Source organism: Ips typographus, linkage group LG1 (assembly GCF_016097725.1).
Source record: "Ips typographus isolate SLU linkage group LG1, UJ_Ityp_2.0, whole genome shotgun sequence".
Classification (NCBI taxonomy): domain Eukaryota; kingdom Metazoa; phylum Arthropoda; class Insecta; order Coleoptera; family Curculionidae; genus Ips; species Ips typographus.
Window position 1 is genome coordinate 20,286,730 of NC_138422.1, and position 27,084 is coordinate 20,313,813.

The following is a 27,084-nucleotide window of genomic DNA, read 5'->3' on the forward strand; positions in this document are numbered from 1 at the left end:
TTAAGGATGAAACCCATAAAATAATATTAGACACCGAAAAACTTCTACTAACATGGAGAGAACAGACCAGGGAACCCCGAAAATGATATAACCACGCTGTCAGGACCAAGTATATTAAAGAGTGAAAATAAACATGCCATAACTCTAATGCAAAATAACAAAGTTTCAGGCCCTGATGATATTGACTCAGAAACGTTTTATTTGGTTATCGAGCAAAACCTTGATTTCATTGTCCGACTGTTTAACAATATTTATGACACTGGACAAATTTCCTAGGGAAGGCTCCGTTCTACATTTGTCGCGCTTCTGAAATTAAATAACGCAACCGTATGTAAGGACTATCGTCTCATTATCCTGATGAGCCATTTCCTTAATCTCTTTAAAGCTACTCAAATTAGTCGAGATGAAGCAAACCAAGACAGCCAGTTTGAGGAGATAAAAGCTAGCCATGACAGCAAGTTGGAAGAGATTAAAGCAAACTATAGTTAAGTCAAGATAAATTTGAAGACAAATTAGAAGAAATGAAGTCAAGTCAAGACCAGAAGTTTGATGACATTCAAGTCCAACTTAAGTGTGATTAGTGAACTAAAAAGCGAGATGGAAACCCGGATACAAACCTTAGAAGAAAAAGTCGACCAGAAATAGGCGGAGTCGTGGAAACGAGCCAGAATTTACAAAAGAAATTTGACAAGTTGCAGGAGAAGACCCTAAAACCAACAATACTTGCTAGCTCTAATGCTTCTTTCAATATAAAGCCTCCAGTTTATATAGTACGAGCTCCTGGCAGATTTACAAGAAGTAGTTCGAGGCTGCTGCTGAGGCAAATAACTAGACGTCTAGTGACAAAACCAATGCGTTGGCTTGCAGTTGTACGAAGCTGATATTGCTCGGTTGGTTTGTCTGGCTTACCCAACTGCATCCCAGGACATAAGAGAGCGTTTGGCAGTCGGACTCTCGAGACTACCAATGTTCAGCAGAAGCAAACGCCGACCGAAAATCTCTGTATAAGAAAGTAATGAATCTCCGAATATAATTAATGTATGTTTCGGAATCGACTGGTAATAGTGGTAGTCCAGCAGCCGTTGGGTTAGCACAGAAAACACAAGAACCGTAACTAGATTTCGCGTTCTACCGACTGGTTAAGTTTTACGTCGGGTTAAGTTTCATTTGCGCTTGTCTTCTATGGAGGTTGTACCTTTCGAGAGAGTGTCGCAATAATTCTTGACTGGCCAGAGGGCGACAACAATGGCTTCTGAAATGTGAGCTATCCGCATAGAAGAGTTGTTTGGTTTGCACTTGACTAAAAGGATTGCGCCACCGAAAACATCCCAACACTGGATGGACAGCCTAAGTCCCTTTTTGTTTGATATTGGTATGGTGTGTTACGCTGATGATGCAGCAATTATGCCGAATCAGAAGACGACCTACAGAGATTCTTTCAGTTCTGCAAGTGAGCTGTCAAACTCAATATGAACATATCTATCAACTAAACCAAACGTATGTCAATCGCAAAATATGTAAGTCAGTGGTAGAGGACGACCCCATAGAACAGAGGTGATGCAATTCAGATATCAGACATATCAAGCACCCACGACCTAGTTAAAGCATAAGGAATCAAATTAATAAAGCATCCGCCCTATCAGGATACCTCCGAGGTATAGCCTGGTCAAACCCGTGGATATGTGCAAAAAAAGCAAAATAAGAATATACAAGGCTTGTATCAGACCGACCATGTAAGGTATAGAAGTCCGCGATGACGAAACACATGCTAAGGGGGGCCGAAATGAAAACACTATAAGAACATTCGTGTGAAAAACAAGAAGGAAATACTTAAAACAGCATAATTTTAATATAAATAATTTGCCATAATTCAAACAATATTACTAACCGAAATTGCTTTGAAATTAACTACACAAACTGTTGAAAATGACATTTTACAAATGTGTACGAGTAGGTATCATGAATTTTATTGACAAATGACGTAGAAATAATAATTTAAACTGATTTATACAATAATCCAAAATAATTAAGTACAAATAAAATGATAACCTTACGATCTACGTATGTAGAAGCTTATAATTATCACACACGACTTTGCTTTACGCCTAAGTCGTAAACTACACATTCATAAACACGTAATTAGATACGTCACCTGTAAACACTATGTATTTGTTCCGTTTTGCTTAATATTATTTTCTTCGCTATTTTTTGTTCGATCTAGCGAATCCAGAAATGAACGTGGATTGTAACTTGGTTGTTCACCTCCCAGTTCAGCAGGCAAAACATCCCTAAAACATATCAAGCATATTATGATAGGTAAAGGAGAGATTACACATGCATAGATTTACTTGCGCCATTAAAAACTGAAATGGTCAAATTTAGTTCCAGTTTTTATTGGTAATATCAAGCAAATCTATGCATGTGTAAACTCTCCTTTAAACAATTATAATATGATATATTAGACAGGTGTTTTGGTTCACCAACGTAAACATGGTTTGGAAGTTTCAAAATTGTACATAATTGCATCGAGGTTGTAAATTAATCATAATATAAAGTAATTTTATGTATGTATGTCTGGGTTTATAGCGTCCTAGGCCTTCTCAGATTCCCAACTTCCTTCCTTCTATCCTCCTAGTTTCCTGGTCTTAGATTTTTCTCCGACATTGCTCTCTGCGTGCTAACTTTTGGTTTTCCTCGTTTCCTTCTTTTTGTTGGTATTCACTGAAATGCAAGTTTTGGAATTCTTCTCGTCGTTTTTACCATTTTCTTTATTCTTTTATTTCTTAATCTATCTAATCTTGATACTCTAGTTGATTCAATTCAAGGCTTTTTGTTAACTGACAGGTTTCACTTCCATATAAAATGATGCTTCTAAACATTGTTTCTAAACATTTCATTTCTTTTCAAAAAAGGTGAGGTGTTTTTGGACCATAATATTGAGTCTAATCTACAAGTAATTGTTGTTTTTCTTTTTCGTATTCTGCTCTCTATTTCTTTTTAGAATTTGAAAAATTTACCGTGAGACCCTGGTCTTTATATTTTTCGAAAAGTTTTCTTTCCTTAAATTCCAGATCTTCTTCCTCCTGTGCTACGATTTTCTGGCAGCAAAAGTGTGTAGAGTGTTACGTCATCTGTGAGCTATATTCCCATTCCTTGGCATGATCTTCTCCATCTCTTTAGTGCTTTGCCCTTTAGTGCTTTCAGATAAATTAAAAATATTGTTGGTACAATATTTTAACATCAGCCCCGACTAAGGCCTGGCGGAACAGTGTTCCCAAGCTTATTCTAAAGCTTATGAGTATGACTGTTCATATAGGTACCTGTTCAATTGTGCTTATTGTCGTACTATTGATTGGTGACACTTCTAATGGTCTGTTCGTAGGCTTTAGTAAGGTCAACAACTTTTCTCGTTTACTTGATTATGTTCTTCTTCTTCTTCTTTATTAGTCTGTATTCGTCCACTCCTGGACATAGGCCTCTTTATCTAATTTTTTCCCCCTCGTGTCGCTGGATGTCGTCTCTCCATCTCGCCTGGAGACGTTCTATACTTCTTTTTGTTTCCTTTGGTCTCCATTGCATTAGAGTTTTCGTGCATTTGGAGTTATTTCTGGACAGGGTTTCGCAAATCACTGTCTTCTGCCTAATATCTTCATTTCGGATCTTGTCTCGCATACTTACTCCCAGCATTGTTCGCTCCATTGTCTTTTGGGAGGCGATTGGCTCTGTTTACTGTACGAGTGGCTGTTTCGAGTCCGTATGTTGCTACTAGCAGGATGCAGGTATAGTAGCCCTTCCTTTTGAGGTTTACTGGGATTTTTGGTATATAACTAAGCTTTCCGAATGTTGCTCAGCTGAGGCCAATTCGTCTGATAATCTCTGCGATTTGATTGTTTTTCCGATTTTCATGTTATGTCCTAGATATGTGTTTTTCGACTAGCTCCAGAATGGTTCTCGATGGTGACTCTCATGTTCGATGTAAGTGGTTCATTTTAAGACCAACAAGTAAGTTCTTGAAGCATGTTGAAGATGGCTAAGATACTTCCCGTGGATCTTTAAATCTGTCCTCCATTGCTAGGGTAAATAACTTGAGGTGAAATTGTATCCCTCTGCCAGATATCTCGCTGTACTTGGACTTTTTTGCAGTAACCCTTTTCTCTACAATTTTTACGAGCATGGTGGCATGTTTGTGGATATACCGTATGATGTTTGAGTATCTATAATCTATGCGAGCGTTATTCGTTGCCTCCAGCACCGCTCAAGTTTCGATTTAATCGAAGACTTTCTGGCAGTCGACGAAGACCATCTGCAGTGAGATGTTGTATTCCGTACATTTTTCTATTAAGGTGCATACCGCTTGTATATGATCTGTCGTGGTGTACCCCTTTTTTCTTCTTCTAAACATTTATTTGTAAGGTCAGGAGTGCTTTTCTGAATCTCTCCTCCAGCCTTCAACATCTCACTGGTGGTTTGGTCCTTTCTTGGTGCTTTGCGATTGATGGGCTGTATAGTAGTCGATAGAAATCTTCAATCAAAAAAGTTCTGCAAACTTTCCTCTCATCTCATCCGCAATGATTCCTGAACTCTCAGGTTTGAGTTGTTCTGTATCCTCGACTATCCTTGTATTATAAGCTCTCTGATATTTTCTGATGGCCTGCTTTACGATGTTATTCAGGTACCCATATTATGGTGAGTTTTTGTCAGTGTTTCTCCGTTCTTCAATGAATTGTTTTGTTTCTAAACTGAATTTTGCATGTTTCTTGCTTTGAAGAGAACAGACTTTCCGCAGTGCGTTTCTAATACTATGGGTGATCTTTGTTGAACTAGAGCTTTTCTCTGGTGTCAAGTATTTACGTGGATCTGACAAATCTGTGGTCGCTGCCTCTATCAAAGCAGTTTAGTACTGACACGTCCGAGCATAATTGAAGGTTTGATGTCAGAACAATGTCTCGTTTTTGATCTTGTTATCGCGACTCCTCCAAGTCCATTTTCTTCCAGGGTACTTTTTGTAGAAGGTATTCATGCGGGAGAGCCTCTCCTTGTTGAGGAAGTCCATCATAGTTTGTCCCCTTTGGTTCCTAGCTCCCAACCCAAATTTACCGATGAAGGAAGGAACCGTCGCTATCTTGGCTCCCACCTTTGCGTTAAATTTTATCACACAGACTTTTCTGCTTTCTTTGCAGTTATTAGGTCTTCGTAATTTTTTTCGTCTGAGGAGGCGGAGGTTGTGCATATGCTGATATGATTTAGATACTAAATATTACTCTGCAAATTATAATTGATGCTATTGAGTAAGAGAGAGAGAGTATTTTGAAAAATACTACAATGGTCAATTTGTAGATGATCTTACTTACCACCTGCTTTGAGACATACGTCGGTGAACAAAAAACCGTATATAACAACCAAAATTGTACTACTTACTTATGTACTAATTCGTGTAGTGTACTTAAATTATTCCCATGGCTAAAAATTCTTTCTTTTATCTCCTCTTGTAAGAAAGGCTTAATCACAGTTAGAGCTGCGTCGACATACCAAGGCTGACCAATAAAATGTATTCCCTTAAATCTAACAGGAAAACAATCCTAAAAAAAAATAACGATTATTAAAGCAGAAATTATTGAAATTATTGTTATCAACAAACCTGGAGCCCTTCAATCATTAGTCTAAGAATGCTAGGTTTTAGCTGAGTAGTTTGCTTATAAGTAAATTCAGTCCAGTCTACAATTACAACAAATCCATTGGCTTGGTTGTGTAAATCATTTGTCAAATTATCCAAACAAAGTAGCAACGCCCTGTATATGGTGAGCAAACTGTAACTACAGTCCCAGTTACTCGCTGTTAAGAGTAACAAACACCGTCCTTTTCGATCTTTCTCTTTCAGAACTCCTGGCAAACCTGCATTAGTCCATTAAGTATGATTAAAAAAAAACTAAATATAGTATACAGGGTGGCCCAACGAAAATGTTGCACTCTTAATTATTATGATTTTCCTGGGAGCAGATTTTTTATTAGCCTTTTCCAGCAATACACCATTGTACAGTGGTTAATAAAAAAGAAACGACGTCAACATTTTGACTTTTAAATGTTGCATCTTTGACCGTTTTGATTTTATTTGCCTTTTATAACCTAACTACTGCTGAACTGTTAAAGTACCTATTCGAAAATTTTCAAAACTTTATACAGAAATGCAAATTTCAATATTATACATACGAATTTTTTGAAAATGAAAAGAGCGTTGCAAGTTCAAATCAATGCTCTAGACAAAGTTAAATCATAACTTTATAAATGACATGTGGGAATGTGCCATGATGGATGTGACGGCATTTGACAGTTGGTCACGTGACCACTTCATCTGGAAGTCGGATTTAATTCTTGTGATCTACTGTCCAAAATTACGTCACAATCGTTTTGGCACATTGACACATCTCACTTTCCTTTCTTATCATAAGATTCCTATGTATAATTTTAAAATTTCCGCACCTGCATAATAATATAATTTTTTTTTAAATTACTGACAAGTATCACTTTCTGTATCGCCTCATCATCATTATCATCCGATTTTATAGCGTTCTGCGCCTTCCGCTTCCACTCTCTTCTGTATTCTCCAATTTCCTAGTTGTAGGTCACGTTTCGACATAGCTTTTTGTAATTCCTCCCATCCATGTCGTCTTAGGTCTTCTCCTTGTCCTTCTTTCTGTAGTTGTTTATTTGAGAATTTGTTTGGGTATTCGTGTGTCATCCATTCGTTGAACGTGCCCGTACCATGCCAGTTGTCTTTGTTTTATTTGTTTGACCGTTCATGTTATCTCTAATATTTTATTTCGTTATTCCTTGCATAGAAACTAAAAACAATAAAGCACCAGGTAAGAACGCTCTTCTGGCAGAACAGTTCAAGAATCTGAGTGAGAATGCAATTGCCAAGCTAACTCATTTGTTCAACGCTACTTACGAGAGCGAGAGACCAGCCAGATGACTGGGTTAAATCTCATCCTGCTGTCTAAAAAAATCAAAGTGAGACTGTGCGAGGACCACAAGACCATTATTCCAATACGGATTTAGAAGAGGCACAGGCACAGGGAAGGCTATGTTGAGTGTAACTCTTATAGCGGAAAGATTTTTGGAAGTAAAGAGAACTTGGTGGACTACAAAAAGGCCTTTGACCGCATTCAACACGAGAAGTTAATACATATTTTGCAGGACATAGGACTAGACAGCCACAATATAACGATAATTCGAAACCTATTAAAATCACCGGGGATGCAACAAATGGCAATACATCTTATAGACCTAGATACTCTCGGAGATTGCCTTCTATCCTCCTTACTATTCAATGTATATGAGGAGTATATAGTTAAATAATCGTTAGAAGACCGACCAGAAGGAGCAAAAATAAACAGCATCCTCATCAATAACATAAGACACGCAGACGACAATGTAGTAATAGGAGAATCTGAAGAACAACTGCAGGCATTGATGAACACTCTAACGGAAGAAAGTTTGAGAATGGGATTGGAGGTTAATGCGGCAAAGATTATGGTTTTTGGATCGAAACTCACAGGAACAACATGTAAACATCGTAATCAACGGCGTTATATACCTGGGCAGGGAAATAAACGATCAGCTGAACCACGCTAAGCTAAGGAGATTAAAAGAAGGATGAAATAGCCCGGGCAGGTTTTCTGAAAATGCGAAATATACTGTGTAATCCCGGTTTATCTTTCGAGGTGAGACTAATAACAGTAAAGTGCTATGTGTGGTCCCTACTCGCTGTGAGACGTGAACGGTGAAGCAGGAAGAACTCCAAAAATTAGATGCCTTTGAAATGTGGATATGCTCCGTATAGCCTGGACTACCAGAACAACAAATGCAGAAGTTCTAACTAGAATGAATACCCGCCCTCAGTCAACAGGTTTCATGAAGATCATCACATCATCACATCTAATGGAGGAGCATGAACAACTCCAAGTAATACTGGAAAGGAAAACGAAGCCTATGGAGAATAAGAAAAAGAAATAAGAGACTGGAGAAACATGGATGCTAATAGCATGATCCATCGAGCCCAACATGGAGACGAATTTGCCATAGTGGTTGCCAACCTCAACAGAGACGGCACCTGAGAGGAGGAGGATTCTTTGCATTCGTGATTTTCCTATCAGTCCATCTACAGGCAAAGCAGCCTTCGCTTTAGACTTGCCGTCAGTTGCCAGGTTTCACATCCATAAAAGACTATGCTTTTAAATATGGAGTTGTATAGAAGGTGTTTTTGTTCACATTTTGACCATAGGATGGAGGTTAGGCATCCTATCAATCTCTTCCCTTTTATAATCCTCTCTTTTTTTCTCTGTACAGCCCACCAGTTTCGATGTTTGCTCCTAGGTGTAGGTATTCGATACACGCCCTTACTGTTTTGTCTTCTTCTGGGTGTAAGTCATCTCTGCTGTTTCCATTCCATAGATATTTCGATCGGTTTACCATTCCTCGTACTGTTTAAACTGCCTTCTTGTCATGAATACTGAATTGTCTTTGTCTTGGGCAACAACAACTTGATAAGCAGCAGCCTTGTCTCAGACTTTTGGTGGAAAGCTGTCCGACAATTCACCCTTCAGCTTAACCCTGGAGGTTGATTGATTGTAAAGTTGCCTTATGGCTGTTATTAAGGTATTACTTATTTGAGATCTTTCCATTACTTGTCATAGTTTCGAACTTGTTTTAGTACTGCTATCATATGCTTTTGTAAAGGAATAGAAGATACACCTATCCATTTCTGGCATTCTCGACTTTTCTTTCGTTCAGCTGGGTAAGGCTAAAACCAACTGTATCGCCTCATAACTGTAATTTTCCATACAAAAAAGAACAGAAAATGTTCAATAATACAATATTTATTAAAGAGGTAAAACTCGGTGAAACTTATATTTGTTTAAGATTGCTTTCCGTGCAAATTATATTTTGTGTTGTTGTAGTGAAATAAACGTTAGTTCAATATTCATTTATACCGGGTGTGTGTGTCTACCCATAATGGGTACTGAATAAAAAGGTAACAAAATTTGCGAAATTGCCCTAGTACAATTGAGTGGCCATCGAGATCTCCAGACTTAAATCCGTTGAACTGTATTGTTTGAGGACATTTGAAAAGTCAAGTTATAGTACGAAACCAAGCTGAATTAAAAGTCTTCCAAGTCCAATTTACATCAAAGTGCAGACAGGAATGACATAAAAATAGTAAGTTTTTGTTAAAAAAATCAAAACTTTGATGTACGCATTTTGACACATTATTTTTAATGATCACTTTGTATAATAGTGTATTACTGGAATAAGTAATTTTTTCTTTGGGACGCCCGGTTTAATAATATAAAACAACCAATACAAGGTGTCCTAAAATTGGTATCACAAACTGTAAGAAAAGATAGTATACAGTGCGTTTTTTTTTAACGCGCAACATAGGATTTCACGTGTTAAATTTTTAAGCCCATGTTAGACCATGTTATTTTGGAACTACAAGTATAAAACTTGACGGGTGGCTGTTTTGTACCCTGAAGCTTAAGTAAGTTTACCAATTCGGCCTAAAAAGTGTTAAAAAGCTTGCAAAAAATCACCTTTTTTCGAAAAGGTTTTATCGTTTCATACTCCCTGTATGCATTGTTGTTCTTTGTTGTTTTTGATACTGGCACGGCAGGTAGCAGGTAAAATTTGGCGTAGAAAGTAAAACAGGGTGATCATTAACTTTATATCAAGAAAGTTAAAAACAAAAGAAGTATTTTTATAAGTGAATTGTTCAAAGTGACCTCCGTTTGAAGCCAAACAGTATTTCAAACAATCATAAAATGCCCTTTTGACGTTCAAAAGATGTCGGGTTGTGATGCAGTCAAAATATGTCACTTTACCTGCTACCTGCCCTGCCAGTATAAAAACAACAAGGAACAACAATACATACAGGGAGTATGGAACGATAAAATCTTTTCGAAAAAAAATGATTTTTTTCCAGTTTTTAATCACTTTTTAGACCAAATTGGTAGACTTACTTAAGCTTCAGGGTACTAAAGACACACCTGTCAAGTTATAGACTTGCAGTTCCAAAATAAAATGGTCTAACATGGGCTTAAAAATTTAACACGTAAAATCCTATGTTGCGCGTTAAAAAAAACGCACTGTATTGTCCAAAAATATGACAAAAGTTTCTATAAACGTATTGTTATAGAGTGTCAAAGTTGAAAATATTATATCGCTTTTTGCAAGTATCTCCGGAACCGTTGAGAGCAACTTTGCAGGAATAGACTTCTGAGGAACGCACTTTTGAATGTAAGTTGCTTCTTTTTGCATAAACCACTTTTCTTTTGATGTTAATGTTTCCAGTTCATTCAATCGTTCATAAAGGATGTAGTCGACCGACTGAACCAAAAAGATGTTAATGTGCAACATAAACCTAATAAAGCAGCTTAACATAAACTATAACAGAATGTGGTCTAACCATGGAACTTAAAGTCTCATCCGGCATTAGACAGGAAGATAGTCTTAGCCCATGACTTTTTAACATCATAATGGACCAAATAATTGAAGAAATGTGAACGGTCAATATAGCTTGAGAAAAATATGTTACGCAGACGATGCTGTTTTGACAGTAGAGAGCGAAAATGACCTGCAGCGCCTCCTCCACAGATTCAACATAACAGCAAAGAGGCTTAATATGCAAATTTTGATTGAAAAAACATAATCTATGGTAATATCCAAAGATCCAGTCCGATGTAAGTTGGTGGTGAGTGAGCGCATTATACATCAGGATGTGTATTCTTGAAAGGAGGGAAGGGAAATATCAAGAGAAAGGTCTGTAAATTGTCAGCCTCTTCTGTCACATTCCTCTTAAGCTTTCCGTTCCTTGTTTTCAAGAATTAGGGCCTTGGTGATAAACTATTTAACTACCTGAGGGTACAGGGAAGCCGAGCAGCAGGAGTAGTATCAGGATGCTTGCGAGATGTAATTTGGATGAACCATCCATGCTCATCAATAAAGAGCAAGATACGAATTTATAATAAAGCTGAAACGTTTATAGGAAGTTTGTCTCATATTTTTGGATGTACTATCTCTTTTTACAGTATATGATACCAATTCAGATAGAAAGTAAATACTTACCATTTTCTAATGCTTTTCGAATATCGCCGGCTTCCAAAGTTAAATTTTTAAAAACATCCGGATTTCTACTTCGGTAATGGTAATAGTTTTTGAGCAATTCAAAACTGTCTTCGAGAACAAACTTTCGTGCAAACAAAAACTTTTGCAAAGTTCGATCGTCTTGTTCCACATTATTTTTGAATTCGTAGTCTTCACAACTCCTTACGGCGTCCCTCAAGGCTTTAATGGCTACTTGTCGGTCGTTAGCAGTAAGGTTTTTGTAAAAAGTTTTGTTGGCCGAGTCGCAGATAATATCGCTCGTCCTCCAACCATAATCTATGTACTCCGCCATGTCAACACCCTGTAACAAATATGCTTTATTTAAATGGGATTAAGTCGAATTTAGCGAATGAGCACATGTATCGTCCCTGTAAATATTGAGAGCGATTAGTGTCATTGCGTTTAAATTTAATGCTAACAGAATTGTCTGTGGTTTCTAAATAAATAACTTTTATAATTTTAATATATTTTCAACAGAAAAGTATGAAAATTTTACCTTAAAAAGTTAGAAGGTTTATCTTTAATACTTATTACTGTAAATATAAAATATTCTAAATTAAACAAAGCTACTTTACTTTAATATTTACCATGAAGTTAACATATTGTTTTTACTTAATAAAATACACAATGATTAATTGTCTTATTTATATTAATAAGTAGTAACACGTTTTATTTTAATAGAATATTTGACAACAAGGGTAGGTAAGATGTCCTCATAGTATAAGGATGAAAGTTTGTAAGTTGTATGGTTTTAATAGAATTTTCTTAAGATGCTATACAAATTCAGTTACTCGCAGTTTACATAGTGAACAAGAAATTAGTATAGAGTGTATTAGCTCTTAACAGATGTCAACGAACATCAGAATGGACCAATTACATGAAAACCTTTTTTTACGACACTAGACCAAAATTGATTTTTGATTTTGGAGAAAAAACCGAACCAAAAATTCTTATAAGAAGTGAAATTGGTCGTCGGTCCCGATAAAATTCCCATTGAACTACTAAAATTAATTGATATCGACATCATTGTTGATCTCTTTAATGCTGTACTTATATGCGACAGACATCATTCCTAAAGGATGGCTCCAATCTACATTTATAACGCTGCCCAAGAAACCAAACGCCAAATGTTAATCTTTCTCTTTACATGATTTTGTGGTGTTTTTTATGTCATTAGATAGGAAACTTAATGAAGATTCCAAAAATGTGCTTAAAACAGGCATTTTCTCCCTCCAAGTAGGTTTTACAGGGGATGTTGTCTCTGACTTCTCCTTTTAAACTGTGTTTCTGGCAGTTTAAATTTTCACACAACTTTTCGCCCTGACTTGAACTGATTTTGTAGTGTTTTATATGTCATTAGATAAGAAACTTATTGAGGAATCCAAAAATGTGCTTAAAATAAGCATTTTCTCCCTCTAAGTGGCTTTTACAGGTGTTTTCCTTCTTGACTGTCCTTTCACACTGTGTTTCTCGCAGTTCAAATTTTGACCCCACTTTTTTCCCTGACTTTCCCTGATTTTGTTGTGTTTTTTTAGTTTACTGGATAGCAAATTTATTGAGGATTTCAAAAATGTACTTAAAACAGTCATTTTCTTCCTCCAAGTAGGTTTTACAGGCGATTTTGTTCTTGACTGTCCTTTTACACTGTGTTTCTGGCAGTTCAAATTTTGACCCCCCTTTTCTCCTTGACTTTACCTAATTTTGTAGTTTTTTTCAGTTTATTGGGTAGCAAATTTATTGAGGATTTCAAAAATGTGCTTAAAACAGGCATTTTCTCTGTCTAAGTGGGTTTTACATGCGATTTTGTTCTTGACTGTCCTTTTACGCTGTGTTTCTGGCAGTTCAAATTTTGACCCCACTTTTCTCCCTGACTTTACCTGATTTTGTAGTGTCCTTTATGTCATTAGATAGGAAATTTAATGAGGATTCCAAAAATGTGCATAAAACAGGCATTTTCTCTATCTAAGTGGGTTTTACAGGCGATTTTGTTCTTGACTGTCCTTTCACACTGTGTTTCTGGCAGTTCAAATTTTGATCCCACTTTTCTCCCTGACTTTACCTAATTTTGTAGTCTTTTTCGGTTTTTTGGATAGCAAATTTAATGAGGATCTCAAAAATGTGCTTAAAACAGTAATTTTCTTCCTCCAAGTAGGTTTTACAGGCGATTTTGTCACGTCGATTTTTCAACTCTCAATGATATTTTGACAAACACTAATGGCATGTACTATCATAAACAAGTATTTGTAACAAATTTAGTTTTTTTGGATAAGTCTACCTTCAAATCAAGTAAAGAAACTCCTAAGTGGATGCGAGTACAACATATCCCCAAAAAATAGATGCGTGAGCGGGTATTGTTAGAAATAAAATATTAGGATCATGGTTTTGATAGCAAAGTTAATGGACCAAAATAGCTTGAGTTTTTGCGAAATTTTCTAATTTTCACACTTGTTAGCTTATTTCCAAATGAAACCAAAATTTTCTGCATTGTGAATGTTTATGGGCAGATGGCGCAAGTGCCCATTTATTATGCTCTAGAAGCCCGACAATATCTGGATCAAATCTGTCCTAACCAGTGGATAGGAAGACGGCTACGGAATGATCCCCAGATCTCCGGGTCTTACATATTAGACTTTTTTCTTTGGAGTCATTTAAGAAATACTTGAGAAATAATAAAGAAATATTCTTACATAATTAAGGTGCAACAACTGGCTCTAATTTCTAAACCGTGAGTATTAGACCAAACGTATGTTATATTTTTGGAATCAGCTTCTTTTGACGCATTGAAATATAATAAAATATACAGGGGTTTCCCTTTATATGTATGTATATCGCTTTAATGTACAAAAAATGGGCATGCACGCTCCCTTGTACACTATTTCATTTTGGAGCAATACTTTCTGAACATCCGCTTACCACAGCTGGAACATCTCGACTAATCAACTTTCTGTCCGTAACAATCATTACAGTAACAACTGTTGCAATTAGCACTCAAGAAGCAAAAATTTGATACAAATTCAACACTGTACACATACGGTATAATGCGACTTTGAGGAGTGCACTGCTGCGTTCAACTCGACATAGACATTTACATTTAGTCATAAAAAAACATAAAATTAACATCGCAATGTCGAGATAAGTAAGATTTAATGGTGCTCCATATAATATTGTTTACATGCGATTATCTCCGAATAAATTGTAGATATGTCCTTAACCTTGTGATTTTCTTGATTAACGCACCAGAACGTGAAAAATAATATGGTTGAGCAATTTTTTGAATGCTTATTTAGTAATTAGTATACAGGTGCAAAAAAATTAAAATCAGCTTTTTCAAATCAATAGTGATATACAGGGTGGGTATGAAACGACGGGACAAATAGTCATAATGCTATCTTGAATGAGAAAGTATTTCGATTTTTTTCATATAATTTGAAATAACTTCAAAAAATCGTTTTTTTCTTAAATATCTGAAAAATCTATTACGGTCCTTATTTTGGACACCCTGTAGATTTGATAAAAATAAGTTGGTTATCTAAAAAAAGCTATATTTTTATTATTGCTTAATTAATTTTTTCGTTTTGAACTAAACTTCCATTTTATGCGAAGAACCATATAATAAGGCATGGTACTTGGATTACTTTAAAATTCAAGAAGATAATAATGTAAATAGAATCATTTGGACAAGCTATTAAGCGCTTACTAACGAGCATAGTTCGTTAAAATACGTTTTTTTACTTTTAGTGTTAATTAGATATGTCTACTTTGTAACCATTTGAGTTGAAAATTCAATATAAAATCCAAATAAACATTTAATTAGAACATCATAGTTTAGAATGTCCAGTCGCTAGGAGTTTTATGATCTATTGACTGGATACATTATACACTAATCAATAAAGTATACATATAAGTACCGTACCTCTTTGACAGCTTTTCTCTGTAGAACTGTTGAAAACATTAGCCCAAACATATAACCATTATAAATTCGACTTGTTGAAAGTCCACAAAATCATTAGCATAAATTATATGCTAGGCCACACTTTATTTTTATTTGTATGATAGACACAAGCACTAAAAAATACGCACGTAATGCTACAGAGTCGATTTCCGTGTGTGGGATATTGTAAATTCACTATTGATAACGCTGATATGCCTAGTTTATCGAATTTCGATAATTTTTGTCGCAATTTTATTTGCCTTGAAAACTCAAGTACCTACCTATATGGATTACTCGCTTATAATTAGTTGTTGATGTTAATGATGTTGTGATATGCAGTACAAAGGTACTAACATTCTACAACCAGTTTTATTCTTCTTCTTCTTCTTTACCAGCCATTATCTGTCCGCTCCTGAATACAGGCCTCTTTCATTTGCCTCCATGCTGTTCTTTCCATCTTCCTCTCGATATTCTCTTCACATCATCCAACCATCTCCTCTGTGGCCTGGTGACACTCCTCTTTGTTTGCCGTGGTCTCCAGTGTACAAGCTTTGATACCCATCTGTCCACACTTAGCCTGGCAACATGTCCAACCCATTGCCAGTTAAGCTCCGCGACTTGCTCTATTATGTCCACTACCTTCGTTCTTCTTCTTATTTCTGTGTTACGGATTTTATCTCGTAAACTTACGCCGAGCATTGCCCGTTCCATGGCTCTTTGCATTATCCTCAGGTTGTTAGTGTACTTACTACTAGGTTATTTTGTCTTCACCAGGTTATTTACGATTCTTCATTTGTCCTACTGCCACCCGTATTTCCTCTTTGGTTATATCAGGAATCTCTTCTGAACCTACATTACAAACGGTAACTTTGCTAATATTAGGATCCAGCACAACGGAGGTATATACGGGAAAAGCTTTCTATATGTTTAGAGATTTCCTCTCTTCCAGTCAGTATATGGTGATCCCCATATTTTTGACGATTCTGTTTTTCCCAGGCGAAAGTTTCGATCCAAGAACTTTCATCTTGGAGTTATCCTCAATTACGGTTTCGATAGTTCTGGTGTTATAGGATCTTACCTCCTTCTGTATTCTTTTATCGAGTTCTTGGTATTCAGTTGTATCTCTGGATGTTGCTTTTCTTTCTTTTGTAAGTTTTATAGTGTTTGGCGTTAGCTTATTGTCTCTCGGTGTTTTAACTTTGGTGGAAGAAATTGTCTTAGTTATTTTGTGGATGTTTTTGTTTATTTTCTCGGCGAGATGATTTAAAAGTTCTTTTTGAAAAGCCTCTTTGTGGACACTTGTTTTGCTGAACAAGTTTTGCTCTTTCAATTCTCAGGTTTAGGGAGATTGCATCTCTAATCAACCGGTGGTCGCTTCCAGTATCAAACTGACAGATATTCCTCTCTGCCAGCGCTTCCATTATCAAGCTACAGATATTCCTCTTATTACAGAGAATGTATCAATCTCGTTTTTTTATCGTACATGATTATTCTAAAATGAGTTATTTCTTTATTTCGTCGTTTGTTATGTATTCCAAAAATGTTTCCTTTTCTTCATCCTCTGATGAGCTTGTTTGGGCGTATCCGTGGACTATTTGTAAACTATATCTTTTGTTTAGTCGATTCACCACGTAAATGACCCTTTCAGAAACTGCAGCACATTTCAAAACCAATGGAATAACTTTTTTATTAACAAGGATGACGACACCTCCAACCCCGCGATTAGTGTGGGAGTTATTTTGATAAAGTAGATGACCTGATTTTAATATAGTGCTTTTCTCTCCTTGTAGCCTTGTTTTGCACAGATCAAGTATGTCCCATTTAATATCCTCAAGTTCTTTCTCTAAATGTTCAAGACCTTCAGGCGTACTCATTATTCTGATATTATACGACGTTACATATAGTTAGATAGCGGATAGCCAGATAGCCACCACGAGAGCAGATTAGGTTGACATTTGGCCAGGTCCTTCTTACTTTCTTACCTTCGACTCTTACTTGCTTCCACTTTTCATCTGCACCAATTAGTCGACACTGATGAAAGCATTATATCTTTAAAACATCACGGTGTAATAAAATTAAAAATGTTGTGGTCAAGAAGATCACTGGAGATGCAGAGCAATCCTCCCTCGGATTGATCCATATCGATCGTTCAATCCATTTTCCAAGAATCTTCATGTTCTTTATTAAGTTCTTCACTTCCTTTAAATAAAAAAAATTATTCTTCATAGGGACCACCACATAAATAAGAAAAACTTTAAGAACAAATTTTAGTTAACCCAATAAGATGATACGTTGGTACGACAAGTAATTACCAATCTGAATAAAAACCTACAGATTTCCTTGCTATTAAAGCCAGTAATACCTGACTGTTGTCCTTGTTGTAACCACTACCTAACTATATATTTTGTTGTGTTCTTCACAAGCACAACTGACAAAAAAGTTATTAAAGCCAATTATAAAAACAGTTTTTAACGTGATATTGCGTCACTACGAAATAATTTGTTTTCATTATTGCACGCTTGGTATTAAATTGGTAATTAATGGATCGGTAATAACGATGTTGCAAATTTATGCAGTTTCTACAACCGTTACTTATTAGTTTTTGTGGAAGATTCAGCTTTGGTAAATAAGAATTGCTTTTTATGTAAAGGTCTCTTGATTCAGAACACCGGTATAAATGTTTTGTTTGGGATTGTTGCAAACTTCAAAAAAAGTGGTTCAAATCCAGTTCTTAATTGGTTCAAGACCTTGCTTGTCCGCCAATCATGATATTAATAAAAGGTAGTTTTATTTACGCATCATACAACGGACTAGAGTATCTCCACATTAAATAAAAAATTAGCGTAATTCTAGATATGCAGATTCCATTCTTTTTGACGAGCAGTTTAGTAGTACTAGTTTTTATTTTTTGGCCAATTCTTTTGCCCGTTTTTATCTACTCCTGGATGTAGGCCTCGTCCAAATCCCTCCACGCCTTTCTATTTCTAGCAGTCCGGGTCCAATTCCTTCCTGCAACATTCTGGATATCGTCTCGCCATCGTCTCTGGGGCCTACCAGTGCTCCGTTTGGCCTCTCTTGGGCGCCAAACTAGTATCCTATGTGCCCACCTGTGGTCGTCCTGCCTTGCCACATGACCAGCCCATCTCCATTTCAGTTGTGCCACAAGCCTAAGAACATCTGTCACTTTAGTTCTTCTACGAATTTCCTCGTTGCGGATTCTATCCTTTAGAGTGATTCCTATCATAGCCCTCTCCATTGCTCGTTGGGTGGTTTGCAGTTTATTGACAAATTTGCGGTTAATTGCCATTGTCTCTAGTCGATATGTGAGAACCGGCATCACGCAGACATCAAACACTCTACTATTCAAATTTATAGGAAATTCACTAGATTTAAGGATAAATCCAAGTCTGCCCAGAAGATGCCTATTCTTCTTGTGATTTCAGAAAATTGATTTTCTTTGCCACGTTGAATTTTGTGGCCTAAGTAAAGATATTCCGAGACAACCTTCAGGGGTTGGTCGTTAACGGTCACCTGGATGTCTTCTGAACTCATGATCTTTGTTTTGTTCAAATTCATTTCAAGTCCAATTTGCAACGATGCTCGATGAAGCTCCCGAAGCATGTTTTTCAGCTCTTCACCTGTGCTGGCAACGACCACAATATCGTCGGCAAATCGTAAATGGTTTAGACGCACTCCATCGATATTAATCCCGTTCTCTTGCCAGTCAAGCTTTTCGAGACATCCTCCAGAGCAAGGGTAAAAAGATTTGGTGAAATGGTGTCTCCTTGCCTTACTCCTCTTTATTGGAATACTGTCGGTTTTTAACTCATCATCTATTTTTACATGAATGGAAGCGTTATTATAGATTTTTTTGATGAGGTTTGAGTATCTAGAGTCGATCCTTGCATGTTGTCTATGGATTCTAGAATTGCCCAGGTTTCGACAGAGTCAAAAGCCTTTTGGTAGTCGACGAAGGCCAAATGGAGGGTTATATTATATTCTGTGGCTTTTTAAATAAGAGTGCGAAGTGTCTGCAGGTGGTCGATAGTACTAAACCCCGTACAGTAGTAGTAAGTAAGGGGTCGTCTATAACTCGCTTAATTGAACCATCCTGTATATACGAGCCATACAACAAAAGCAAGCTAATAAACGGTGCTCTCACGTGACGTTGAGCAAACACGGCTAAGTTTCCCGGTTCGGCCGCTAGAGGGCCTCAAAGTTGACCTTGGTTTTTTGTAGTTCTTGCTAAATATCTCAGGAACGCTTCATAGTTAAAGGTCTGAAAATTTTACCACAAACGCACCTCGAGGGGATGCTACTTCTACTTTTTATACACTGTTTTGGTACTAGGTACCGTTTGTCCTTGAAAAATAAAAAACCAAAATTGTCAAAAAATTTAAATTTAACTTTCAAAAATTTTGAATTTTTAAAATAAACTTCCACTGCCTAAATTCCTTCAGGTTAATGATACAAAAATAACGTAAAGTGTCATTTGTAAAAATGTCATTTTTTTAAGGGTGCCAAGCACTGACAACCGTCAAAATTGATATAATTTCCAGGTCATCCCCAAAACCGTCACAGTTTGGGCAAAATGGATGTCAGGTTGTTTCAGATTAGAGTACAGGGTGTCCCAAAAAAGTGAAAAACAATTTTTAGTTTCCGGGAAATATCTGAAAAACTGTGTAACAAGCAAAAATGGTCAAAATTTGTCAAAAAGCTTTGACGCCCTCTAGCGGCCAAACTATCACACCAATGACCTTTTTTGAATAGACCGTTGAAAAGCCTTTAGTTTGGACTGTATTATATCTTCAGTGACCTTTTGTCGTAACTGTTAAAATAACTGAGTTATTTTAGGTTAAAGCAAATGTGGTTAAATTACTTTGAAGGTTTGTGAAGCTTGACTTTGACGCCGTCTAGGGGTGTCAACTGGCAAAAGTTATGAAACAATTTTGGTAAAAGTGCACGAAAATTAGGAATTTAATTTAATAATAAGAAAAAAATAATTTTTTTATTAAATTTTTTAATTACTAGGTTTTTTATTAATATTGAACACTGAAAATAGTGTTCAATACAACATGTTATATTTTTCAACCATTATTTTCTCGAAAACAGCTGAATATCGATATAGGATAGGTTACAAGAAAAATACCCAGAACTTTACGTAGAATCCATAATTGCAACAAAAAATGGGGGTTCTTATTTGAAAATGTCAACTCGAAGGTTGTATCTCAATTTTGGGGCACCCTGTATATCAAATTTTTTTAAAAATAATAACATTGTGTCTGAGCATTTTTTTTTGAAGATGTATAATAAGATAAACAGAAGGAGAATGTAAAAGGAACTATGGAGAAAGTCCAATGTGATTACTCACACATGAAGAATGAAATCTTTTATTAGAATCTTAAAAACGTGATACTAAATGGTTTGTTCTTACTGAGGTTCTTGGACGATAAAATATTGTTCGTAGATTAACTTTTAATGTAAAGTATAAAAAAATGTATGATGTGTAGTCTGGCGTGGAGACCCTGTATCTACGTTTTAACTTTTATAGTTCAATAACAAACACTGGTGACAAAAAATTTAATTGCTACTACTACAAAACTTTTCTTGTTATTCAATTAACATCGAAATTGACGCCTATTTAATGAATACTATTATTAAAAAGACGCAAAACCAAACGTTAAATTATTTCTATAGTACTCAAAATTCGTATTTTTAACTTATAGTGCGAGATCCGTTATGTATGTTAATGAGTTTAATGTTCTTTCATTACAAACCATAATACAAGGACTAATATGTTTTTCACTCTGTATGTTTGTTCATCTTCAGTCTCTGGCCTTGTCAACTATGCAGTTGAGTGAAACCAAACTTGAGAACCAGGATTTAGGAATTATTTTTTAGATTATTGTTTTGCTGAAAAGTCCACTATTTTTAATAAATAATATCAAAGAAACGGTGCAATTTGGTCCGGATCGTAAAACCCGAAATGAGATCGTTTTCATAATCGCGGACAAGCTGGAAATTGTGGAAGACGTGACAGTCCTGCAACGAAGAAAATTGATAAGGAAAACAAACAAACAGAAGTGGACAGGACTAGCAGATACTCAAGGATTCGAGACCCACATTACAAATACACTACAAAAAAATGTCCTCTATGATTCAAACATCAACAGCTTGAACCGTGAAAGAACCGAAGCTTTAAAACAGGGCCAAAACATGTTTCGCCCCAAAAACAAAAAAGACGAGAAAATCAGCCAAACTACGAAGTACCTGATCGTTGAACGAAACCAAATGAGAGCACTCAGAAATACCACCACAACAGAAATGAAAGAAAAAAATAAAGAAATCTCTAAAGCAATTAGAAGGGACATCAGAAACTACCACGGTAGGAAAATCCAAAAAACAATAGAGAAGAGTAAAAGTATGAAAGTACTACGCAGAAATCTGAAATAATCAAATTAAAAGACAAACATGGCAACCTCATCACTCAAATAGAGTCGAAATCCTGAGCATAAACTGTACCGGAGCCGCATCCGGAGTTACACAAGAACGAGGCGTCGTGAACCAGGGATCGGAAGAGATGACATCATTATCGAAGAAATTAAAAACGCTCTGGCTAAAATCAAAAACAATAAAGCACCAGGAGAAGACGAGGTGGTTGCAGAAGCAATAAAAGATGGAGGTTCCTTCCTACTGGAGAAAACGTGAACACTGTTCAACCTATGTTTACATTCATGCACCGTCCCGGATCAGTGGCACGAAGTGGCCACCTTATTACTCCATAAAAAGGGAGACAAAACGAACCTGGAAAATTACCGCTCAATAACTCTCCTTAGTCATCTACGCAAACTGTTCACCAGGGTGCGTATTCTTGAAACGAGGGAAGGCAGTTATCAAGAGAAAGACCTGTAGAATGTAACAGAAACCCGTTATTGTCAGCTTCTTCTGTCACATTCTATCAAAACTTCTTCTGAGATTTCCTTTCAAGAATTAGGCCCCAGGGTCATGACATCAAAGCTAGAAAATAAACTCGAGCATCATCAGCCAAGAGCACAAGCAGGTTTTAGACCCGGCTTTGGGACAAATGATCACCTACAGAGCATTAAGACCCTCATTGAGAAAACCATAGAGTACAACAGACCACTACTCCTATTTATAGACTTTCACAAAGCTTTTGATACCACTGAGATAAAAACTACTAAACGCCCTGAAAGAATGTCGAGCAGATTATAGATATTTAAAACTCATCTATAATATATACAGAAACGCTACTATGTCAGTTACACTACATGAAACTAGCAATCCCATTGAAATGGGAAGAAGGCACCATGTCTCCTAAATTATTTATTACGCTTCTAGAACATGCCTTGAAAAACCTCGACTGGGACACAAAGGGAATAGCTTAGCCACCTCCGATTCGCGGACGACATAGTCCTAACAACTGACGACTTGGGTGACGAGAGAGAGGTTGGTCTTAAAATGAACTTTTCCAAGACGAAGATCATGACAAATCTCGTCATAAGCGAAAGTATTTACATCGATAACACCGAAATCGAATGGGTCGAAAAATATATCTGCGCCACGAGCTGCACAGAAAAAACGGCCTAAAATGGGCGGCCTCTGGAAAGTTAAAACATGTCTTCAAAAGCGAATTCCCCATCTGCCAGAAAAGAAAAGTGTTCGACCAATGCGTTCTGCCAGTGCCAGTGCTCACCTAAACGATGACATCCGCGACAAAATTCAAAGTAGCACAACGCAAGATGGAAACGTCAATGATTGGACTGAGTTTGAGAGACCACGTCACAAACCAGGACCTGTGGCAAAGAACCGGCGTGAAAGACATCGTCGAGCAAGTAACCACATTAAAGTGGAATTGGGCAGGACACGTGGCCAGAAAGGGCGACGGCAGGTGGACAAAAAGGTTGTTGGAATGGAGGTCTCACACCGATAATCGAAGACCACTTACACGTTGGACCGATGACCTGAAAAGAATTGCAAATAATAGGATCCCGACAGGCTAAGACAGAGGTTTGTGGAGGGCCATGAGGAAGGCCTATGTCCAGCAGTGGATTTTCTATATAAGGGCTGGTTGATGATGATGATGATGCAATTTGGGTACAGGAAAGTGTTAAGAAGAGAGACTCTGTTTGTCTGTCTTGGACAAGTACTAAAAAAGAAACAGAAACAGAGGAAGACCACTTACACGTTGGACCGATGACCTGAAAAGAATCGGAAATAATTGGAACCAGACAGGCCACGACAGAAGTTTGTGGAGGGACATGAGGAAGGCCTATGTCCAGCAGTGGACTTTCTATATAAGGGCTGGTTGATGATGATGATGATGGTGCAGTTTGGGTACATGGAAGTATTAAGAAGAGAGACTCTGACTGTCTTGGACAAGTACTAAAAAAGAAACAGAAACAGAGGAAGACCACTTACACGTTGGACCAATGACCTGAAAAGAATCGCAAATAATTGGAACCAGACAGGCCAAGACAGAAGTTTGTGAAGGGCCACGAGGAAGGCATATGTCCAGCAGTAGACTTTCTATATAAGGGCTGGTTGATGATGATGATGGTGAAATTTGGGTACAGGAAAGTATTAAGAAGAGACTCTGTTTGTCTGTCTTGGACAAATACTAAAAGATGTATATCATTGTTCATTCAGCAGATTTTGTATGGTAATTACTATGCTACTAATACAATACACTTTGTGTAAAATCACAAAAGAAAATTACAATATTTCTAATGTAATTAATAACTAGTTATTCAAGCCGTAATTTTACTTCAAAGGATTTACTATAACTTTAGTTAAAACATTTACACATTTTGGTACTTAAAATTGTATGTAAAAATTCAATAAATTTATATTATTTTTTTGCAATTTTAATGCGATTTTTAACAGTGAGTTTTGTGTTGCATGAATACAATTAAGAAAACACTATACAATTTAAGAAAATCTTAATAAAAACATGCTGGTGTGAGTGTAAACGAATAAATATTGCGCTTGATCGCAAATGACTGTATAAAGTTTTTGAGTGAGTACAAATTATCCTAAAAAACCAATTAGCTCTTTGCGAAAGCTATAGGAATATTTAGAAAGAAAGGTAGTTTACACCAAAGCTAAGCTACACTTCTATTATTTATGTGTTATTACAAATTTGTATTTAGGATAGTAAATAAATGTTGTCTACTCATTTTCTTTCTACCTAAATTTATTCCTACCCTCAGGAGTAGAGAGTTCTAGAAACCATGTGTTCAAACTGGCTAATGCCAGTTTTCTAATGAAAACAATCAAATACTAATTAAAAAGTACTATCAATCTTCTTCCTTTTGAAAAATATTGGTTTATATTATAATTTCTTACTTGTTTGCAATGGCTTGTGTATTCAAGTTCTGTAACAACTCAATTTCAGGACCAGTTTTGCTTAAGAAAAAGATGAACCAAACCAATACCACTTTGAAAATAACTAACAAATGTGTCACTAGTACAAATAATAAAGATGAAACTTACATGAATTAACGCTAGCAGACAATACAACACATTGATGAACTTTAAAACGTAACACTACGAGCACACCTGAATACTGAATTAAAAAGTGGTCGAAAGCTAATGCAAGTACTGTAGGTTTGAAAATCGGATATTTTGTTATTGGTCGATGGTGACTCAGGAAGTTAATAACTTTCGTTAAGTCAATCGTGGGTTAACTGCGCTACCATTGCCAACGCCAGGTGTACAGTCCGGTTTACAAGTTGCGGAACCACTTTCAGTTTCGGTGATTTTCAGTTCGATGAAACTATTGACAACCAAGTTTCAATTTTTAATTGCAATTGAGTAAAACAAGTACAATTCGAAATAATTTACTATCGTAATATGATAGTACATCAAAAGTGTATTGATTTCAAATTTTTCCTCAGACTATACATTGACGAATTCGAAGTGGGGAGACCCACCATGATGGTACCAGAGCAGCACGACTAGCCATGAGTAAAGCCGGCCAGGCCGGTACGTCTATGCTTGAACCACTATTTGTTTCTAATTGGATGGTTTTTAAGTCCGACAGTTTGGCGCAAAACAATCTTTTAAAGCGCCAATCGATAATATTATCAATGGTACTGCTATGTTAGGTTACGACGCCGATGGACGCTTTAGTCTAGTCGGGTAGACTTCTTCCTGCAATATCACACATCCTGCAATTGATAGGATTTAATTAAATTATAATGTCTTACGTGAGGTGTTTGCTTAAGGTTTAGTTTAATAGATCTCATGGCAAGTTTATTTGCCAAAATAGTGTTTGACTATACAGGGTTTCCAATTTAAAATATACCAGTGGATACTTATTATTTAGTTACTAAACAAATTAAAAAACATATAAGTGATGATAATCAAGAAGGGGTGTAAGAGGTCAAAGGTAAGAAAGGGAGAAGAAATTGGGCAAATGTCAACCTCACCTGCTTGGGTGGTAGCTATCTGAGTATCCGGTGCTTCCTGCAACAAAACCAACGAGGCTCTAACGACCGAGTAACAGCGATATAACAGTCTAAACAGAGAGTTGAGGAAATGTAACACTCAATCCCACTCGCCAACACTCTACTAGGCAAATGCGGCCAAAATGCCTAAACCTTTTTAAGATGAAATGCTGATATGTCGAATTTAAATACGATCATACCCCAGGTGAGTAGTGCTTCTGGCACAGAATCTCATACTGAAGATAATTCAGGCTGCCTCGTGGATTCTGGGGGAGGCAAAAATTCGATTTTACGTACTATAATATAAATAAATATAAACTATATGTAGCGTCGAATATCATCAGAACAATGAGTACGCCTGAACGTCTTGAACATTTAGAGAAAGAACTTGAGGATATAAAATAGGACATACTTGGTCTGTGCGAGCGTCTTCAACGCACGCATCCTGCCTTTTGCAACATATGGTCTTGAGACAAAGGCTCTAACCAAGAAGTACACTAACAACCTGAGGATAGATAGGAAGAAGAACGAAGGTAGTGGTCATAATAGAGCGAGTCGCGGAGCTTAAGTGGCAATGGGTTGGGCATGTTGCCAGATGGGTATCAAAGCTGGAGATCACGGCAAACAAAGAGAAGTGCCGGCAGGCACAGAGGAAATGGTTGGATGATGTGAAGAGAATAGCGGGAGGAAGATGGTACCATACAGCGAAATACAGAACATGAAAACCAATGAAAGAGGGCTTTGTTCAGGAGTGGACAGAAAATGGCTGATAAAGAAGAAGAAAAAAAAGAAAGAACCAACTAATAAACGAAACCATAGACAAAAACAAAAGCATGAAATGCTCTCAAACTAAAATCCTCCACTTAGAGCCTCAAATTGTTTGCGGGAGCAAAACATGCACTTTCCTCCTTTGTAACGCAAATAACCATAGATACGGTGGACGCAGTTTTTTTGCTGTAACTATAACACTTTGGGTTAAGTCCATACTGAAATTAGTTTCGTTTACAAATCAAATAGAAATTGAAGTCGATCGTGTGCCTACACAAACTGCTTCCGCTGCTAATCAACAGTAGAATCGTGTCGCAAGCATTCATTAGTGCCAGTTTGTTGTTCTTATAGACAATTCAATTGCCCAACTAGGAACTGAAAAACCGGAAGTAAAGTACGTGCCTTCAATGCACATTGGGCCGTGGTTCTTTTCGATATTATATTGTTGCCTTAATATTGGACGTCAAGTTTAATGATGTATGGCGACGCATACGAAAGTTTCTGTGCACTAAATGCATGTATAACAATGGATATTTTGTATTTTATGGAGAAAAGTTGTCATAGGTAAGATAGGTTCATTCCAACCGAGAGTAATATCTAGAAAAAGAAGCTGAACCAACGATTATCGACAGTTTATCATCCCAACCAGAATTATGTAGAGTAAAATTATTATTTGAATGTATGTGCTACCGGTTGGAACAAACCTATATTATACGTGCAAAACTAATATTTTTCTTACGACTGTTTAATAATATG

General features: G+C 36.6%; 1 protein-coding gene across 3 annotated transcripts; it reads right to left on the reverse strand.

Annotated features, from left to right (window-relative positions):
- Positions 1-1,827: 1,827 nt before the first annotated feature.
- On the reverse strand, positions 1,828-24,899 carry LOC145740383 (clavesin-1-like). Of its 3 annotated transcripts, none has more exons than XM_081995914.1 (5): positions 24,605-24,899; positions 11,122-11,461; positions 5,639-5,892; positions 5,419-5,579; positions 1,828-2,288 (listed from the first exon to the last, which is right to left on the reverse strand). In XM_081995914.1, exons 2-5 carry the CDS (start codon positions 11,450-11,452, stop codon positions 2,162-2,164), a joined length of 873 nt encoding a protein of 290 aa, XP_081852040.1. In that variant the 5' UTR covers positions 11,453-11,461; positions 24,605-24,899; the 3' UTR covers positions 1,828-2,161. The 3 variants fall into 3 exon arrangements, with proteins under 3 accessions (XP_081852040.1, XP_081852038.1, XP_081852039.1); XM_081995912.1 differs by lacking the exon at positions 24,605-24,899 and adding an exon at positions 15,074-15,281; XM_081995913.1 differs by lacking the exon at positions 24,605-24,899 and adding an exon at positions 14,074-14,222.
- Between the last annotated feature and the right edge of the window lie 2,185 nt (positions 24,900-27,084).

Bases quoted from the DNA above. Each gene is read 5' to 3' on its own strand.
- LOC145740383 (XM_081995912.1), bottom strand. From the start codon at position 15,124: ATGTTTGGGCTAATGTTTTCAACAGTTCTACAGAGAAAAGCTGTCAAA. The intron at 5,580-5,638 runs GTTTGTTGATAA...ATTTTTTTTTAG, and splicing joins TAATGATTGAAGGGCTCCAG to GATTGTTTTCCTGTTAGATT. The intron at 2,289-5,418 runs GTAAGTAGTACA...GATATGTTTTAG, and splicing joins CTACACGAATTAGTACATAA to GGATGTTTTGCCTGCTGAAC.